Consider the following 21,665-nt stretch of genomic DNA (forward strand, 5'->3'; position numbering starts at 1 on the left):
AAAAAATAATACAATATTTCCTATTTAGTGATGAGCGAGTATGCCTCGTTAACCCTTTCGGCGAGCACGCTCAGGTGCTCGCCTAGTATTTTGGCATGCTCGGCTTTTCACTCATTGTCGCTGCGCCTGCAAGTGTCACGGCTGTTAAGACAGCTGTGACACATGCCGAGATAGCCTGTTTGCCAGGCTGACCTGGAGAATCATATTGCTAGGTCAAGTTTACCTTATAGTGAACATGGTAAATAAAAAACCCAAAAAACCATGGAAAAAAAATTTTTCCTCAATTTTGCCACCCTTGTAATTTTTTCCCCGCTTTCCAGTACATCAGATGATAAACTGAATGGTGTCATTTAAAAGTATAACTGGCCCTAAAAAAAACATGCTGTCACATGGCTATGTTGATGGAAAAATAAAAAAGTTATGGTTCTTATAAAAAGAAGAGGAAAAAATGGAAAATAACCATGTCACTGAGTTCTCCAGTTACCTGAGAGATTTTTCTTTCATTACATAATTGTTTCACTTGCAATATTTCAAAATTTATAGCAAACATATCCTGGCCTCTGTGTAAGTACTGATAATCCTGCCGGCATTTTCTTGTACAGAATATTGGTTTTCCTAAGTAAGTCAGATTTTATTGGAATTCTGCTTTGTTATAATACGAAGTCACTGCAGATGTTCAGACCATGGGAAGTATAGCTGAAGTACAAGTTGTTTTCCAGACTCTGCACAGTATCAAAATAGTCATAACCCAAAGTTGTCTGTAGTTTTTACATGTTGAATGTTGGGTAATAGGTTTATGTACAGTCCCAGTACTGGTAGTACTGGTAGTTTTTAGACGGCCTTTATTTGCAAGAGGGTAAGCCCTGCTTTTCCAAATTTTAGCAGGCTCTTTGACAAATGGATTTGAGAAATCACTTTTAATGACTCTGACATTTTAACATTAGAAGTCGGATAGGATTAATTCTCTGTATAATGTGTTACACTGCTGATGTGCAAAATGCAATGCAATATTGTATATTATCACAAACTTTGTGCAACTGTCTTGTATTTTTACTGAAAATTAAAAGGATCTTTTTTAATGTAAAGAAGTGTTTCTCTCATTGTGTTTTGTTAAATGCCTTTGTATTACAACATCATTTGAGTTCATTTACTATATACATGTATAATATGTCAGGCATAAAGCTAATGTTGGCCACAAAGTGAATCAATTCTAAGCAATAACAACCCCATAGTGATGGGCACTTTTGTCAGTTTGTTTGCACTTGCTTTTACATATGGGAACAATGGACCTCAAGTATTAAAATAGTAAAAAAAAACAAAATTGTAAGAAAAGTGCTAGTGCTTCCAAAAGTAAGCAATTATATATTCTGAAAGCCTGTATTGAAAAAAAATCAAGTTGTAATCTGATTGCTATAGGGAAAACTGATTTTTCAAAATAAGTCTAGGGTCACACGACAATATTTTTTTCTCATCCGAGAGAATCGGGTCGAGGGTCTGATCAGAGTGTGGAAACAGTGTGATCTGATTTCTCGGATGAGGTGAAGATGGGAAAAAAATGTCTCCATCTTGTCTGTGACAATCGGGCTGTACTCATCAAGACATGCGCACGGCCCCATAGAATAACATTGGTCTAAGTACAATCTGATGTTTTGCCAAATCGCACACGGACTGAAAATACGGTCGTTACTACGAGCCTTAATTCTAGGATAAAGTATGAAGATTTTCTAATGAATTTTGGATTATTTGGAAATGGAAAGTGGAATAGCTACTAGATTAGTAAAAAGTGAGCTCTTTTATGCTGCCGCTTAGAGAGCGGTATGTGGCATTAACAAGTTTTGCTAAGTTTAGATATGACATTTTTATGCTTAAAGGTGCATTACACTTTAGATACTGAAAATGAACTATCGCAACTAAAATGATCATTCTTCTGGTAAAGCTTAAATGGATGATCGTTTTAACGCTCCAGTCTAATATTTCAGTTGTCTGAAATGAAATTGGTTATGTACAATTTTTTTATTGTCTAACAGTTGGACTTAATATTTCCAGAAAGGTCACTCAATCGTTGCCGATTGTGTGATTGAACATGTATGGCCAGGTTGCATGACTGTGATTTCCAAATGTTAATAAATCATTACTTACAAAATAAGCATGTTTTATAATTTTTTTTAATAACCACTATGATAGTCAGGGCCCATGCTACCATCAGATATCCCCCTTTATCTGTTGGTTCATTTCCAATATGGAGAAACAATCTTTAAAATGTAAATGTTAAAGTCAGAGCTGTGGAGTCGGTAAGCCAAACCTCAGACTCCTCAATTTCCATGACACAGACTCCACGACTCCGACTCCTTCATTCATGGCTCATGTTTAGGTGATAAGTTTACTGTAACACAGATTCATCTCAGCTAAAAGTCCAGACCCTTAGATCAAGAATAGGACAGACATTTATAGGACATTTCATAACTTTCCCAAATTCTTATGAAAAAATATTCCCCACAAACTGCATTGAACCACTGTACCCAATTTATTATATATTGTAGGAGTCGGTCCATTTTATATTGACTCCAACTCCACCAAAATGGACACCGACTCCACAGCCCTGGTTAAAGTAAAAAATAATGACGGTACAAGAATAGAAAACACAGCTTGTGACTAAAAGTGGTAACGTTTCCTTAAAAAAAAGCGGATCCTTTTTTTTAATTGAAGACTAGCTTTGACATTAGCATCAGACGCAAATATATTCTATAAGCCGCGTGGATGTAAAGTTTCTAAGAGTTAATTGACTCACAATGGAAGCACCATATTCACAGAGTGTAGTTTTGATCACATTTTTTTGATGCTGAAACCCTAACAGATCACAAAACGTAGATGCATATCATTCATTTATAATTTTTGTCTCTTTGGGATACACTGTACCCGAAAAAGTACAATTTAGGCGTTTATATGTTGCATGCCACTCTTGAAGTTTTTCATTGATGCTTATATCTACTTTTTAGCTTTGCTTCGGTTTTGCTTTTATGTTCCATACTTGCATGCATTCCTCCATTTTTATTTTATTTTTTGTTGTATTTTTCATTTTTCCTTTGCAGATAAACTAGAGGAGTGCAGGCCATGCTCAGTCACAATTCCTGCTTCACAAAGCAAATATTCTGAAGATGCATTTGGTTCTGTTCCATTTATTTCTGCTTCAGGCAAGTGCATCTGTTTACTACAATGGCTGAATGCTTATAACAAAGTTTAGGAGTTCATTCATAAGTAATTATAATTTATTGGCTTCTCAACTCATTATCTCATGCTTAGAAGTAATGTAAAGAAAATCGAGGGTCTTTTTTTAACTGCTGACATATATAATGGAATAAATGAAGACTATTTGGGTACATATACACTTAAGAGTCTTAAGAATAAGGGGTTGTCCATAATTTGATGTTCTGTTTTCTCCACAGAAGGCCTTGATCGTACCGTTTTAAGATTCAGTATTTAAGTCTGTGACTTCAAATTTTATACGGTTATACACGGAGGTTTTTTTTTTAAAAAAAAGTACCACAGTCCATCACATGCTGTACAAGGAGTCCAATGTTCTTAATATTGACATTATTTATAGAATTTGAAGGGATTCTCCAATTTGGATGAACGGGACTCATTCAAATGAGCTGAACACAAAGGGCCCTATTCATCAAGACCGTCATTATTCACACCGGTCTTGATGAGGGGGGCGTGTTGAAGTCAGATGTTCTTGTTCATGAATCTGGAGCCTCTGATGAGTGGCATGCCCCTCCGTGCACCATGACAGAAATCTTACTCTAGTCATGAATTAGTCAAGCTGTAGCTGGGAGAAACTGGTGAGAAAATGTCAAAAGTCACAAAATTTTGGCACAACTCTGAGTTTTTAAACCATTTACACCAGAATCCTGGCATGAAAGCTTTGATGAATTAGTCCCAAAGTGATTCCATGAGATCCTTGCTATTAGGTCCGATCAGCTGGGATAACTGGCAGTAAGTGCAAATCAAGCATGAGTTTAAGGCCACGTTCACACGTTCAGTATTTGGTCAGTATTTTACATCAATATTTGTAAGCAAAAATTGGATAAAAAAATACTGAAGTGGTGACGTGTTCCTATACTTTTCCTCTGATTGTTCTACTCCTGATTTTGGCTTACAAATACTGGTGTAAAATACTGAACGTGTGAACGTTGCCTAACACTTGCTTTGAGCAACTTTCACAGTCCAAGTACAGACCATGAAGTCCAAATAAGGCTATATGAGGCTGTCGTTCGGTTTAGGAGACCCATATCATGTCCAAATATCAGTGTCTGTGCTGTGACCGTGAAAGTTGAATGTGTAAAAAAAATTTGTCTTAGAAGTTAAAAAAGATTGTAAAAACTAGTTTTAATTTACAAAACACAATTCAATCTCATCCTTGGGCTGGGTCTGGTGTTACATCTGAGCTCTGAGCCCCAGTATCACACTCAACAGTACTGACTGAGCACCTGATCTACTGTCTAGTATTATTGACTATGAGGGCATAAGTTTGGTGTACCTGAACATATGTTTGTGCATTTCACATTCACAGGCAGTAATATACTGTTATATACATTTGCTGGGTGGGTTGTCAGTGAGGAGAGCTCAGTTGTCACCTATTCAGCACTTCAGCACCACCCAGTTGAATGGAAGAAGTGGCGTGTGGCTAACCGGGAGTTAACCTGTTAACCAGGAGCAGATTTAGCATTGTATTAACATACTGTGTAGTGACATGCCCATTGTTTCAGTACCTAAATGATACTGAGAGGTTGAATTTAAAAGTGCAGATAATTTGATTTATTAAAGGTGAAGTTTTTGTGCCAACAAATCACTCTAAAGTATCAGTCACTGAGTGTTTCACTTTATGCTAATTTGCTGCCCACTGTCTGTATTTTTGTGAAATCCATCCATAGACAGATTGCTGAAAGTGACACTTAACGATTAAATATAACACAACGTGTTAGAAACTCAACGCGTTTCTCCTCTCTATGAGGTTCATCAGGAGTAGATGGAACAGGCAATGTTATAAGAAAAGAAAATGAGGTAACTTAGCTAGTCAGAGGCCTCAGGATGTGGCACCACGTGTAGCTCAGAGACAGGGCTCAAGAGTGGACTACTCTTGAGCACTGTCTCTGAGCTACACATGGTGCCACATCCTGAGTTTCTAACAGGTTGTGTGGATTGAAAATACCCCTATGACTAGAGATGTGTGACTCTGACACCCTAGTAAATTTGACCAATTATTGATTGTTCCTATAAATGTTTATCTATGCTACTCTTTCTATCGTATTACTGTAGCTATGATGTCTGACCACCTGGTGTATTAAATATATCATAACCTGCCCCACCTCCATTTAACCCACCCTTACTGGTAACAGGGATGGACAGTGCCAGGAGCGACAGCCGTCGAGGAGTGGGGGCGCCATTGTTCAGGATAAGAGGGTGCCAACCTCCACTGTCAGGCAGGGGCGGATTTAGGGCTATGTAAGGGTCATTATCACTTCTTTTCACTAGTTTATTATATGACTTATAACGATAACTGAGCATCATTTCCTTGTCTTGAAGCATTTCCACTGAAGCTGGATCAGCCTGTAATTTGATTTTACACTTTGATTTTCAGTAATATTCCAAATATAGACCTCCATGGGATATAAATTTTGATTTACATTGATCAGTTTTATGTTTTATTGTCCTCAGCACATTGTACTATGTAGTGAATACAGATTTGCAGTTGGTGCAGTAGATTCTAAGAAAACCAACAGACTCGGCATTCATGATCTGCAGGTTTTGAGTCTGTGTACTTGAATAATTAATTTAAAGGGGGTGTGTTCAAAATAATAGCAGTGTGGAGTTCACTAATTGAAGTCAATCATTCTTTGAAGAAACAGGTGTGAATCAGGTGGCCCTTATTTAAGGGTGAAGCCAGTACATGTTGTACATGCATTTCTCCTTGAAAGTCTGAGAGATATGGCTCGTTCGAGGCATTGTTCAGAAGAACAGCGTACTTTGATTAAAAAGTTAATTGGAGAGGATAAAACTTATAAAGAAGTGGAGACAATCATAGACTGTTCTGCTATAATGATCTCCAATGCTTTAAAATGGAAAGCAAAACTAGAGAGACGTGGAAGAAAACGGAAGACTACTATTCGAATTGATCAAAGAATACCCAAAATGACAAAGGCTCAGCCAATGATCAGCTCCAGGATGATCAAAGACCGTCTGAAGTTAACTGTGAGTACTGTGACAGTTAGAAGACGCCTGTGTGAAGCTAATCTCTTAGCAAGAAGTCTCTGCAAAGTCCTACTGTTAAAAAAAAAAAAAAAAAAAAGACATGGACTGAAGCAGATACAATTTGCCAAAGATCACATCAACTGGCCTAAAGAGAAATGGAGAAACATTTTGTGGACTGATGAAAGTAAAATTGTTCTTTTTGGGTCCAAGGGCTGCAGACAATTCATCAGACGACCCCCAAACTCTACATTCAAGCCACAGTACACTCTGAAGACAATGAAGGCATGGTGGTGCAAGCATCATGATATGAGCATGTTTCTATTACTATGGTGCCGGACTTCGTTACCGCATACCAGGGATCATGGACCAGATTGCATATATTAAAGTACTTGAAGAGGTCATGTTGCCTTACGCTTAAAAGGATATGCCCTTGAAATGGGTGTTTCAACAAGACAACAACCATAAACACACCAGTAAACCAATCCCCAGACCTTAATCCGATAGAACACTTGTGGCGTGACATCAAAAATGAAGTTTCTGAGGCAAAGCCAACAAATGCCAAAAAATTGTGGGATGTATTCAAAGCATCCTGGGCTGGAACAGTTGACAGGTGCCAAAAGTTGGTTGACTCTATGCAACATAGATGTGAAGCAGTTCTAAAAAAATGTGGTTATACAACTAAACATTAGGTTAGTGATTCACAGGAATGCTATATCCTAAAAAAAAAAAGAGTAAAGAGTACATATTGTGGGTTTGTAAAGACAAATGCAGACACTACTATTGTTTTAGAACAGCCCAATGTTCATTCTTTGTTATTTCTGTAAAGTAGTTAAAAATTATAAACTAGTATAAAGATTTTGTGCTTAACTCATGTTTTTGAACACACTGCTACTATTTTGAAAACTACTGTATATACCAACCTATTGAAGGCTGTTAATTATTAGTCATTTAGATTTTTAGCTAATTGGTAGTGAACAGCAAGAGATAGTAGTGATTTTTATTGATTCTGCATTATCAATTATACTATTGCAATACTGGAGCACTAATTAATTAGCTTTTTAAATTGATGATTGGAAACCGTATTGCCAGAGTTGTAGATATAACCCCAGGGTATGGGTGCTTTTATAGCACCTTTTAGTAATATATTTTATTTGTGATGTGTTCAATACACTGCCATAGCCCATTCCCCCTCCCTGAATCGAAGAGTCATCAGTGACGCTCATTTCAGGGGTGGGGCTAGTCCCTGCTTTGTCTGTGTGCGCTGTCATTGTGAGATGTTCACAATCACAGTGCACTCTGTGTTGCGTTTAGAGACCAGTGCCGCCCACGCAAGTAACGTCACTGTTCTCTGGACGTTGGGTATCCTGACAACGTGCACTGACCGTGTGCGCTGCTTTGTGTTGTCGGCTCATTACTACTGATCTGAGCCGGCAACACAGAGCAAGCTGTGATTGCGCACATCGCACAATGATAGCATGCAGGGACTAGCCCCACGCTTGAAAGGAGCGCCACGGATGACACTTCGATTCAGGGAGGGGGCAGGGGCTGCAGCAGTGAGCCTCTGTCCCTTGATGACTCTTTGTTTGAGTATCCCAGGATGCACTGGCATACTCAAACTGTGTCACCACACAGTAAGTAGGGGAAAATGCAATAGCTGTTAGATAGTGTAGTTAGGGAACAGTTGGGACTTTTAATGCAAGCATATAAGAAATTAGTTTAGATTTTGGCACTAAATAGATAGGGATTTAGATTAAAATTTATTTTACCTTCAGATCACCCATTTAAATAACATAGTATGTATCTAGGGGGATATTATAGAGTTAAACAACATAGTATGCATCTCCCTTCTTGTAAAAATTGATTGTTTTGTATTTTAATTATAATGTAATAAAGTAAACACCATAACTATATGAAGAAAAATGTAGGAAAAAATGTTCTGGGACTGTAGAACCAGAAATATGAGATGAGGCGGTAAAATGGCTCTAATGCACCCAATTAATGATAGCTACCTAGCCGCAGAGATTGGCATAATATCAGCAATAGAAAAAACAAACCAGACATCAATATAAACATGTGTCCATTCATTGTCATCAGTCCACAAGTGACGCCTTGATGCCTTCCCTCTGAATTGAATGAGGCCCTTGAAGTTGCTGCAACAAGATCTAATTTGATTTGGATCGATCAATGAATGGACACGTTTCCAGATAAGTCTGGTTTGTTTTTTCTATTGCTGATATTATTTTTCTCATTTATACTGAACCTTTTTTGTTTTTTATTCTTGTTCGCTATCTATAATGAGCAAGGAAGAGAGAGATGTTCACATTAGATCACCAGATGCAAGTAAGGAGTCCTCAATGGCTGCGGTGCACAGAAGAAGCCTTGGGCCGGTTCCCAGGTGAACAATAGTAGGCTATGATTAGGAGCGTACATCGCTTGAATCGCGTAGGCCAAGTGTTTCATATTTTTAATCCTTTATTTTAAGGGCATATATTAAAGATAATGTTTTTATTGATATAAATATATTTTATCTGCGGGAACTGGATATCCTTTTCCTACAATTACGATATCTAGAATATCTGAGGACTGTATCTGTGCTGAGGGCACATTCCTATGTGATAGCTCCCTGTTGTATTTTCCCATAACCTTAGGGATATATAGGATATCAGCACAGGGAGAGACGACAGTCGAGAAAGGGTGCTACTATTGTGTTTACGACTAGGGTACCAATCTCCGTGGATAGATAGCTATCAGTAATAGGGTATATTAGGGTAATTTTACCCCCTTATCGCATTCTTCTGGTTCTACAGTCTCAGAATGTTTTCTCAGATTTTTTTCTTTATATACTTATGGTGTTTGTTTTGTATTTTAATTATAATCTAATAAAGTAATCAAATTGAACAAGAAGGGAGATACACACTATATCATTTAATTGTATAATACCCCCCCCAGAATTTATGGTACACTTATGTTAGCTTTCTGGAAGTTATTTTGAGTTTTGAAATAGAGATGTACCCTTTGGTAAGTCACTATCTCTAATTAGCATCCTCATTTCCCTTTTGGAGCCTTTATTATGGTGAAATACAGTGCTTAGCGTAAATGAGTACACTCGCGATGAAAAGTAAGGTTTTAATCAATATCTCACTGAACGAAAGAACAGTCTATATTCTGGAGTGTTGAGACCAAGATAAATGTTTTTGGATCTGATGGCTTCCAAACAGTATGGCGTTAGAATCATGTGGAGTACAAAGAAGAAAGCATGGTGTCTACAGTGAAACATGGTGGTGGCAGTGTACTTATCTGGGGCTGCATGAGTGCTGCTGGTGTCAGTGAGCTACATTTCATTGATTGTATCATGAATTCACAGATGTACTGCTCTATATTGGAAGCGAAAATACTACCATCACTCTATGCCCCTGGTAGATATGCATAATACTCCAAAACACACATCCAAGGTCATTCATTGCATGCCTGAAGTAGAACAGGGTGAAAGTGATTCAGTGGCCAAGTATGTCTCCTGATATAAAGACAACCAAACACCTATGGGGAATTCTGAAGAGACTAGTTGAGCATCACTTTCCATCCAGCTTCCAGGCTCTAAAAGATGCCATTCTTGAAAAATGGAATAATAAAGATGTTGCAACATGTCTCCACCTTGTTCATTCCATGCCCAGAAGACTTGGTACTGTCCATAACAGTTATGGAGGACATACAAAGTACTAGATGTAGTAGTTTTCAATGTGGGGTGTATTCATTTTTGCATCAACTAATTTGAGTAAACTGAAGATTTTGTAATGCAAATTATATTATTAAAGTTAAGTTCATGTTATTTGTTAAAAATGTGCTATGAAACTCAGTCTTGTCAAAATTTTGGAAATGATTCTTGTGTTCAGTGAGATATTAATTAATATCTTACTTTTCAAAGGTTTTGTATTCATTTATGCTGGGCACTGTATGTTGGGGAGGCTACTTTGCGTTTTAAATTGTTTATTTTACTCACTCATATAGCGCCATTAATTCCACATTGCTTCACAGACAATATCAGCACTGTCCCCATTGGGGCTCACAATCTAGATTCCCTATCAGTAGTTATATCCTTCTGAGTTTTTAAATAGCACTGTAAATCATATGACAGGAGTGGAGAATGTGAATGGACTGTAGACGCTCACTACAATATACTGCTTGCTAAAAGTCACAGCATTATTAGTTATTAGCGAAGTTAAATAATTTAAATAATGCACCTACATTATAGACTTGGTCAGTGATAGATAAAAAATGTGTATATATTCATTTATTGTAGGATATTAGCAGCCTCGTTTTACTGATGAAGCCTGTATTTTGGTGAAAGATGTTGGGGAGGCTACTTTGAGTTTTTAATTAGTGCCATACTCTCTGGTACAAGCGCTATGACATAAATCATATAGCAGCGGTGGCGAAAGTAAACAGTCAGTAGCTGCCATTTGTTGTAGGATATTCGCTAGTAATTAGCAGGCGAAGTTGTCTCCCCAACACCTTTCCTCCAGATATGGGCTATATCAGGGAAATGAGGCTGTCCTCTCCTCCTTCTCAACTGGTGTCGCTTCTATACAGACTGCTTCTAAGATTGGTAGAGGCCATGACATCTGTCCAATTTTAATCGCCTGGGATACTGAACTACAAGAGACTTACTCCCCAGAGGTTTAAAGTAAGGCCTTTGCTCTTTTACACAAATTTATTACTTGAAAATTGCAATAAAAAATGATAAAATTCTCTCCTTACCTTACTTCATACCTATTATCCTCAGTATTGTGACCTCTGTTGGAGATGCGGAAAAGAAAGAGGCACATACGAGACGGAGAGATGTGAGGAAATTGCTCCTTTTTGGCTGGCTATTAATGACCTAAATAACTAAACATGTTTCTAAAACCAGACATTGGTCCCTGGCCTTGGCCCTTTTATCCTTCCTTAACAGGTTCTGTCTTTTCCCTGAAGGAAGGTTTGCGCCATTGGAAAACCACACAAGCTCCTTCTTTTGGTTAAATACTTTTCTGACATATCCAGAATGGAGAAGTGTTTTGCCCAGGATCAGAATAGAATTGACCACTATTTCAGTTCCTGGAGGCCTTGTTTTTGGTTCACGAAATCTAATGTATTTTTAAGTATGTAACTTCTCCTCTCCTTTTTTTTTTAACTTTTTCTTTACTTTTTTTTTTTATTTTATTTTATTTTGTAGTCATCTTAACTAAAATACTTAATTGCATTCAATTCTTGTTATTGTATGACTTGCCGTTTCCCCTAGTGGGACTGAAAAAAATTACAGAAATTTTATTTTTTCTAAATATTTATATATTAATTTAATATGTAAATTTTAGTGACATACTAGACCCTCATTCACTGTCAGTTATTTATTATGTGACAAAGTGCATCTGTATGAAATAATACTTTTGCAAACCAATTTATTTTGCCATCTCCTATGTTAGAAATTGAGCGCGTAATTCTTAAAACCCTCTGAACAAACAGTCGTCTTAATGATCTTGTGTATTTTATGCTTGACCTACATCAAAGATTTATATTACAAAATATAAACCTCAGAGACATTTTTTAATTTCCAGTCTTTGTGTGTCTTGAAAACCGGCAGCATCCGTGCCACAAATCTCCAGCAATGTTGAGCAGATGCTTCTCCGCCATTCCTCAAAGAAATTGTGTAGATTTAGGTGAACTGTCTCGGTAATCCTTGAGCCTGACATGTGGCCAATTGCTGTGAAAAGATGGTATCAGTATGTTACCAATTGAGAGAAGACCTAAAGCTTGTTGCTCCCACCCCCCAGATGACGATGCAGCAGAAGGCATGTAATTACTGGTTGCAAGGCATTAATCAGGTTTAATCGGATGTTGGGAAAAAGAACATCAGAACATAACATTTCCTTGAAGATTGGGATGATCTTGTATGATTAAAGATGTTCCCCTGACTGTTGCTGGAGGGATGAGCAATTGTCCTTGAAAGGCTGCAGACGTGATTATAAGTGGAGAAATTTAAGCCCTTCGTTGTCAGCAGATGTTGACTCTAAATTGTTTTCACTTATATTTTCTCATATTTTCTTTAATAATCGCCCAGTGAAAGCTGCATTTATGAAATCAAGGAAGACATTGGCTGCTTGAACGAACTGTAATAATTTAGGAAAACCAATACTTATATTTCAGTCTTTTATAGAAGCTAAACATTTCAGGAAGGTTTACCCATGTTTAACACTGTTTTGGAAATTCTTATTGTTATAAGAGAAAGTCTATACAATTTGGCTAAACTTTACTCAGTTTGTGCACTGGAAATGGGATGGTTTTTTTTTTTGTTTTTTTTGGGCTTTTTACAAATACAAACAAATGTATTAACTTGTTTTTTATGTAGGCTGTTCAAAAAAACACTAGAAAAATCTTAATTTCGAGCCCCTAAAGAAGTCTATGGAGCAAGATAGCATATCAAGAACAAGCAGCTTTTGAAAGAAAAAAAAAGGATAGCACACAAACACAACACACAAAAGTAGTGATGTATATGAAAAGAAAAAGTGGTGAGACAAATAACAGCAGTCAGAGATCAAACATAATCAATTCCAGTTTCCAGATACATGGTGTTATGTAACCGTGGAGGTAAGATTACCTTTGTTTGTATCCCTGCACTAACTTGTAAAGATGGTGGCTTCAGGCATTAAGCTCCACGACAGTCTGGAAACGAGAGATCAGGGCCATGGGCCACACCATGGAAGGGGAAAGCTAGAATTCTACTATCTGCTATAGCTTTGCTTCTGCAGAACGAAGGATGAGTCTTCGTTTGAGAAATGTTCCGTGTGGCATATAGAGAAGTGAGGAGCCTGGACATACTCGTACTGTACAGAGACCCCTGCCATATGACTCAATCAGTCCTAGAAATAACACTGCAATGGCATAAATCTACCCTATAATTCTGAATTGTGTTTGCAAAATTTCAGCAAAAAACTATCCCATCTAGATGCATAGGACAGAATTCTGCTGTAGAATATTCTGAATCTGTCAAATCATAACCAAAGTATTCGGAAAAAAAATAGCTGGAAGAAAGAATATTGCAAATTCTTAGTTAATGACTTGAATGTCCTTTGACAGAGATAGGACCAAGAATCTAGATGTAAATATTAGAGCTTCCAATTAAATCTAAGAGATTCCGGTTTGGAATCCTACCAAATGTACAGCTTGATGTTCTTGTGCCTCAGGGAAATCTAAAGTAAGCAGGTTTATAATCTTGGTGTTATTAATACTGCAAACCAAATGTGGAGCTATATTAAAGCTAACAGTTTAATAATAAAAGAAACGAGAATGAGTCGCATGATCACAATATGACCATTGTGCTTTTCTTCCATATTACAGATGGACATCGAGGACCTGTGAGAGGTTAAAACAAGATTGTAAAAGCAATGAAATACTTATTATGCAGACTTTATCAATTGTGTAATATTAAATATTCCATTAGGAAGGATATTGTTCAGAATAGAAAATGAATAATAAGCATTAGCAATTTTAAAGATTGGTACATGATTTCCAAAAGTGATTCAACAGTATTATAACGTATAGATCAGCCCTCAAGAAACTCATACTACTTTTTCCCTTCAAATTACTTCTTTAGAAATTGCAGGAACATTGGCTTGAAGACTATCTTCCACCTTACATTTAAAATGAAAAATGATGCAACTTCATTACAGATCTTCATTATCAAATCCTTTCTGTTTTTGGGAATGCATCTTTTCTGCAACTCTGTTCTCCATAAGTAGTTCATAAATAAACCTTATGTAGTCGGATCCTGTAGTCACACTCTCCTTCCATTATATTCTTACCTTCTGTACTCCAATCAAATGTATGTTAGTAAACAGTAGTAGCATGAAGAAAGGGAATAGAACAGCAAATTCGGTCTCCCAGGTTTGTTCTTAGTCTTTTATAATGGAGACACATAAATCCACATTTGAACAATAGAATCAAATTGATAGGAAATGTGTCTTTGAGACCTATGGCAAAGTTTCTTTATTTTTAATGCATTTTAACAATAGAAATTAAATTGGATTGCAAATTTTCATACTGCAAGCATTCATGCATTATTAAAAGCAACATTATCTTTGGGTTATAATTCTACCAAGACACAATATAGTAAGTGATAGTATGCTTTAAAGTGCGATAGTGTATCACGTTTAACCCCCTTTCCAGCTTGTAATTCTATATCACATGAATTACATAGTTCTTGACTCCTTTGCCCATGCCATCAGCCAGGATTGGAGATATCCATCAAAGTGGTTAGACAGAGAGAAAGCTCCTGATGTCACTCCACTATGTGCGATTGCATTGCCAATGGGGGGTACTGTGAGAGCCGGGGGACCCACCAATGCCACCCCAGGTCTGCCATGTATGAAAGCAGAATAGAACCTATCAAAAGTATGGTCTAATAAGCTGCCTGTCAGTTTTACTCTGACAAAATATACTTTAATATTTCTGTGTAATATAATAGCAATCAGCTATCTCCCCGACTTCCACACATACATGGCTGTGCATTTTCAAAGGAGACATAGGAGAAATCTGCTGCCGGACACCTTGATTAGTGATTTTTTTCCCAGAGACCATAAGGCAACATGTTTTGTATACTATCATCTTCTATACTATACTATTATTTTCTCCAGTGACATATATGGGGGAAACCATAAAAGTTTTGTGTTACAAAAATGACAAAATTTTAAAGTTTCTTTTTTTAACAATTCTTTGCTGTTAGAAGGGTTACCCAACTCTGATCACAGGGTATTGTGCTGCTTGGACTCTCAGCGATAAAATTAGTTTGTAGTGGAACCTGGCAATAGCACCAACGCAGTATAAATTTACGCCCTACTCCCTGAAATAAATAGAAAATGCTGGGTCCTGCCTGCAAGAAACACTGTTTCTAGTAACTTTCTGCTCTGGCTAATATATGTTATTTCAGAATGACTTAAAGGGACTCTGTCAGCACAGAATGACTGTTCAAACCTAGTGCAAGCGCTCGGTGGATCACAGTGGGGTCAAGCATTTAAATACACATTCCCACCTGCTTGTTTTACCTCTATCTCTACCACCTTCTTTTTGATTGATAGCGCTGGCTTCATATGGCCAGAGAAGGCCAGAGATAGAGGGAAAACAAGCAGCAGGAAAGGTGTATTTACATGTCTGGCCACACCATAGTGCACTGAGCGCCTGTACTTGGCTTGAACCCTCATCCTGTGCTGACAGTCCATTTAAAGGGGGGTTACACTTTAAGAAAAGTGAACCCCAAACGTTTTTAGATACACAGCAAACAGAGCTGTCCACTGCTGCTAGGGTCTCCTTGCACATCACCACTGCTTGTGCTGTGATTGGATGCAGCGGTGATGTGACGTCAATGATGGAGTCAAAACACTGAAACCAGAGCAGTGGCGGAGAGCTGGCAGTGCTGAACACGCTCTGAACTCTATTTGTTATGTTTATAAAAGTGTTTGGGGGACATTTTTCTTTAAAGTGGAAAACCCCTTAAAAAGAACAGGTTTTTTTAAGTAGACAGCTTTTTTTAAGGCATCATTCAGAAGTCTGTTTTTTTTTCATCTGAAAAAGATGGACCGATTTTCATTAGTGTTTTAGATCAGATTTTTATCATTGTTTGGTCAGTGTGTCAGCTTTTACCATCAGTGTTTTTTCAGTGATGTTCTTGTATGTGAAAAGAAAAATAATTGCACAGATTCTCCTACCCAATGCAGTGTTAAAAAAGGACAGCACTTGGACTGCATATGGATGGCATCCGTGTGCTGTCCATGATCTTCATGGACCCATAGACCTCTATAGGTAATTTTAATCCGTAACTAGGATCAATAACGGACATGTCTCTGATTTTTTCACATGTCTGCAAAAAGACACAGACATGTGAATAGCACCATAGACTCTGAGAAAACACTTACATAAAAATGGACATCTGAATGAGGCCTAAGTAACAACAGTAAGTGCTGTGTACAATAGGCCTAACAAGATGGAGCAAAGATTATTGTCCCGTTAGCTGCTACAAATCATTCACACGCGAAAAAAAAAATCCTTATACCTACTCTAAAACACCTTAAATATGTAAGCCATTCTTTTGTTTACAGTCTACTTGGAAGATTATATGTAAGAAGTACTAATATATTTATCATTTGTGTTGCAGTCAGTAGTTTCTAAATTGTTTTCATTTCATTATAGGTTCACTTGGAAAAATATCAGACACACTAATAGGTCTGGAAGATTCCAAAGTATCAACCAAAAATGAAAAGCAAAACACGTCTCTGAAAGAACAAAAACAACAGCAAAATGTCCAGGTAAAGTCTTCCCAACGGGCATCAAGAGAGGGCATAGACTCTGAAAGTGACTTTGAGTCAGACCCTCCTTCCCCTAAGAGCAGCGAGGATGATGATCCAGAGGATGAAGAAACTTTACCTGGAGACCAAGGCATCTTCCATGAAGACAATGACACAGAGCCAGAGATTATTGGACAAAGGCCTCTTCTAATGGATTCAGATGAAGAGGATGAAGAAAAGCACAGTTCAGATTCAGATTATGACCGCACAAAAACTAAGAAATCCAATGTGAAGCTAAATAAACTAGCATGTTCCACTGAGAGTCAACCTAGGGAAAATACCACTAAGGCACTTAGGATGGACAATGTGAAGCAGTCGTCTAATCCACAGCTGGATGTATTTGGGGCTATACCATTTTTTTGTCTTAATACACAAAAAGTTCCAGAAGAACAAAGCATAAAGGAAGCTGCACCAAATATGATGTATGAAAAAGGGAGGGATGAATTTGATGTATTTTCTCAAGCACCTTTTAATCGAAAATTAGACATGCCAGATTGTCCGATCACACCTCCTCTTCCTACAGGTAATGTGGATGTCTTTGGTTTCTCACCCTTTCAGCCTCTTCCCATGCAGGAAGAAAAGATATCCAGTAGAGAGGACATATTTGGTTTGGTGCCATTTGAAGAGATTGCTGGAAATGAGTCCCAGCAAAAAGTAAAGCTACAACGCAATTTGCAAAAAATTTCATCTCGTCAGAGACGCACAAAACAGGAACCAGCGAACGGCAATGGAAAACGTCACCACGGCACTCCATCAAGCACAAAAAAGACAGCCAAGCCAAATTACCGCACTCCTGAAAAAGTCCGCCGTCACAAAAAAGGAGGAAGACGTGACTCACAGAGCAGCAATGAATTTCTTACTATAGCCGACTCAAAGGAAAACATTAGCATTTCTCTCAATGATGTTAAAGATCACAACAGTATTTTACAAACAGATGAAAGCATGGTGGACCCTTTTGGTGCCAAACCCTTCCATCCCCAAGATATGAGGCAACCCCAACATCATGGGCTTGGAGACAACCGTGGAGATCATCACCCAGCAGCAGCTGGCAGGCCAAGGCAGAGTTCACTGCATGGAGCCTACCTCAGTGGAGATAATGCCAAAATGGATGACTTTGGTGCCGTGCCTTTCACTGAACTAGTGATACAAAGTGTAACACAACAACAAAGCCAGCAGCCTCCACCACAAGCATTAGATTTAGATCCATTTGGTGCTGCTCCTTTTCCTTCAAAGCAGTAGAATACAATTTATATTGACTATATAAGCTGTTATATACGACTTCCTTTTTAAATCTAAACTTTACAGATGTCTTCGATAACACGAAAGCATTATCTTACTCTTTAGCACATTTTTAACACCTAGACAATGTCTGGAAACATATTTATATTTTTATTTTAAATACTATGGCAAAAGTATAATAGCTTTAATATATGTCTCGCAAGAGAACACATTCCTCCTTGTTACTTGCACTTCTGAAGTAGTTCTTATTCGTTAGCATAACATACATATCTGTAGAACTACACAAAGGTGTATGACCCTTCTAAAATGACGGATTTCATCAGGTTTTTAACAATATTGTTTTGTAGTGGCCTCTTTGTATAACTTCTAAAAGCCGACGTACAACGATTCGAGTATAGACTAGCTGTGTGTCTCCTAACCCGAACTCCCGGCCTCATATATGGTCCACACAGGGACCATGAATATTGTATGTGTGAAGCTGGCCTAAGAATGGTGTAACATGATGAAATATTCTGTATGTTGAGTTGCCTTTTGGGTCATTTGCATATAAATCCATTAAAAGGAGCCCAAAATTAGAAAATTAATTGTATAAGCACAAGCTACAATTCCAGACCAGCCTATAAATCACACTCATCTGTTTCTGGAATTCCAGACAAACATTTTATGAGATCAAGGGTAGTTAAGTGTTTTTATTAGAGGTGGAAGCCCATATAAGGCCATGTTCACATGTTCAGTAGTTGGTCAGTATTTTACATCAGTATTTGTAAGTGAAAACCAGGAGTGGGTGATAAATGCAGAAGTGGTGCTCATCTTTCTATTATACTTTTCCTCTGACTGTTCCACTCCTGGTTTTGACTTAAAAAATATTGATGTAAAATACTGATCAAACACTGAACGTGTGAACGTGGCCTAAAACATAGAAATGCAATATGGCACATATAAAGGGTTTTTCCACCTGCAAATATATTTTGTCCCTTGCTGCATTTGCTTAAAAAACAAAAATGTCTTGTACTCATTTTCCCAAGTCGACCTGTAAGTCTCTGTGGCTGCACCCATTGTCTGGCATTGGCTGCGGCTCTGATGTCACGTTGACAGCCAATCACTGAGTTCAGAGGAATGCCCCTCTCAGAGCTTACTGATTGGATGCTGGCTGTCAAGGTGACATCTGCGCCACAGCCAATGTCAGACACAGTGAGCAGCGGCGGAGACTTGCCGGTAGACCCAGGGAAGTTGAGTACAGCTGCGAGGGACAAATTATATTTGAAAGAGAACAACCCCTTAACAAAAGTTTGCTCAAACCATCTACTGTACAGAGTACATGAAATTAGTAGAAGAATTACACACAATGGAGGACCACTGTGTGTGCCACACTCCAAGAATCCACTGTATGTCATAAATTGTTAAAGTTATCATATGGAGACTTTAAAACATAAATGTTGTCAAATTGGCGTTTAAGTTTTTATATTAATATTTTTCTACATTTATATATTCTATTTTTCACTAAAAGACGAACTGTGTATGGTTTCCTGATACCACTACAACTTGTGACATATATCGTCATGAAAAGTTACTGTCTGGAAAGCCACTGCGGAGTGTATCTGCTTAATCATTAGTTTAAGTGTAATGTCTATATCAAATTATTGTAATTAAGATATGTGGAAACCATAATGTGTTATAGTCAATATCCAGGGTACCACTATAACTTTGTTTACTTCTTATACCTGAAAAATGTGACACACGTCTGAGTTTAATGCAAATTATGCCACATTCTCTTATATAGTCTTATACACATCACAGATTCTGCAAATAGATTTTTTTTAACTGTTAAGATTTGTCATCATTTCCATGCTTTGCATAGATTCCCATATACCATAGTAATGTCTTACAAGTAGTTCAATAATAAGAGAAATCTTAGTCTTGTTCAAGAGATTTCTCAAAACATTCAAAATCAGTTATTGCCCCATTTTACATCTGCAATAGGACAGGAACATGGAAAGAGCTTATCTAACGCAACTCTAAACATCCCCACAACATGTTCCTCTATGAGTCTGTGTTCTAGGTATCTGTACTTCCAGAAAATCTCAAAACTTTTGAAAAGCTATCTACACATTCTTTTTGCTGAATTTTTTCGAGCAGAAACTTCAAGATTTTGAGGAGTTTTGAGATTAGGAGGAGGATTTGGAGAGTTTACCATCCGTTTCCGCTCAGTATGTACTTCGAAAAATTCCTATAGCCAACAAATGATTTTATTCCTACACAAGAGAGCCATTCTGTACAAATGTATTAGCTAATATACACTTTGCACTTGGACTTTCCTGTTTCCTTACCCGAAATAGAGAGCCTCATATATGGTCCATACCTGGACCACGAATGTTGGATGTGTGAATCCGGCTTAAGGAGGGTGTAACCATGCTGATATATTCTGTATATTGAGTTGTCTTTTGGGCCATTTACATGTAAAAACCAAGAAGAGAAGTCCCAAATTAGAAAAAGGATTGCATAAGCTACATTTCCAGCCCAGCTAAGCCCATAGACTATACTGGTCTGTTTCTAGAATTTATAACTCTAGGGGGCCAATTCATTAAACTGTTATTGTCAGAATTCTGTTGTAAAATAATTTGAAAAGTAAAATTTTGGCAGTTTCTGGCCAGCTCCATCAATTTTTTGAAAAGTCGGCTGAGCTTAGCTGGGAGGGGGCATGTCCGATAAATTCCTCTCAATTTACACCACTAAGATTACAAAAGAAATGTTCTCTGGTCAACTGCAGTACATTTCTTGTGGTGTGAACATCAGCTGAAAGATAAGCCAAATTGATTGATGAATCAGGCCCTATATTCTTCACATAGACGTCAGTGAAGCCTATGGAGAATATCCTGTTCTAAGTAATGGGACAAAACTTTGGCCACTGACAAAATATGGAGCAAGTATTAAAAGTTCAGTGCAAAAGGCTGACAAAATAATCTATAATTATAGATTATTTTGTCAGCATTTCACACTGAATTTTTAAAATTAGCCCCTTATTAAAATATTATAATGGGCTATTTCTGCCAGGTTGCATTGGTCTTCTAGTAATCCCAATTTAACAATTAACCATGAATCATTTTATGGAGTATACCACAAAAATATAAAGATTTTATAGTTCACATCATTTAGCTGGATCACTGGCATCATTTTTTCAAATGTACCTAGACTGTGCTTTTTTATTTTTGTATTCTGACAAACTAGTTTTGCGTTTTATATCTATTAAAGTCATATGAGAACATTTTGGAGCAAAAGATATGGATTCCCCAGAAATTAGAAAAAAAATAGTAATTACAAACTGGTATACGTCCAGTTTTAGTTCTTCCAAAAGTAATGTTTTGCAAAGGGAAATAGCAATAAGGAACTCAGACGATATTTTTTTTTAACGATTCAGCATATTTTAGTCAAATATGTGTTTAATTGGATTATACTAGATGTAGGACATGCAGAAGATTGTACCCTGTTGTTTGTTTTTTAATAAAATAGTTCTGAAATGGATCTTCGTTTTCAGCGAGTGAAATTCATGTGTATTCATTCTAAATAATATTCTTAGAAGGGGTTTTCGATTTAAAATGTATTTATTTTTCCTTGCATAAAAAAGAGACCAACGTAACTTTATTCTACTTACCACACAAGCGCAGGCTCTTCTTACCCTGTTCATGCAGAAGGTGGTAAAATAGATGCAAAACAAATAGAATGACATATATCATTTCTATGACTCATGGAGCTGTTCCTAAGGATAGGTTCACACCAGCATAAAACAAAATCATCCAAGTTTCATAAACAAAA

At 37.3% G+C, this 21,665-nt stretch overlaps 1 protein-coding gene across 2 annotated transcripts in view; it reads left to right on the forward strand.

Moving 5' to 3' along the window:
- BMP2K (BMP2 inducible kinase) overlaps positions 1-21,262 on the forward strand; it is a 309,977-nt gene extending 288,715 nt beyond the window's left edge. The window contains exons 16-17 of one of the 2 annotated variants that reach the window (XM_073636997.1): positions 3,090-3,191; positions 16,462-21,262. In XM_073636997.1, coding sequence (XP_073493098.1) covers positions 3,090-3,191; positions 16,462-17,855 — 1,496 coding nt within the window. In that variant the 3' untranslated portion in view covers positions 17,856-21,262. The remainder of the gene's footprint in view (positions 1-3,089; positions 3,192-16,461) is intronic. The other variant, XM_073636998.1, reaches the window with a different exon arrangement.
- The last annotated feature ends 403 nt before the right edge of the window (positions 21,263-21,665 follow it).

Source organism: Phyllobates terribilis, unplaced genomic scaffold (genome assembly GCF_046119375.1).
Source record: "Phyllobates terribilis strain yellow unplaced genomic scaffold, ASM4611937v1 Scaffold_1__5_contigs__length_1240528914, whole genome shotgun sequence".
Classification (NCBI taxonomy): Eukaryota; Metazoa; Chordata; class Amphibia; order Anura; family Dendrobatidae; genus Phyllobates; species Phyllobates terribilis.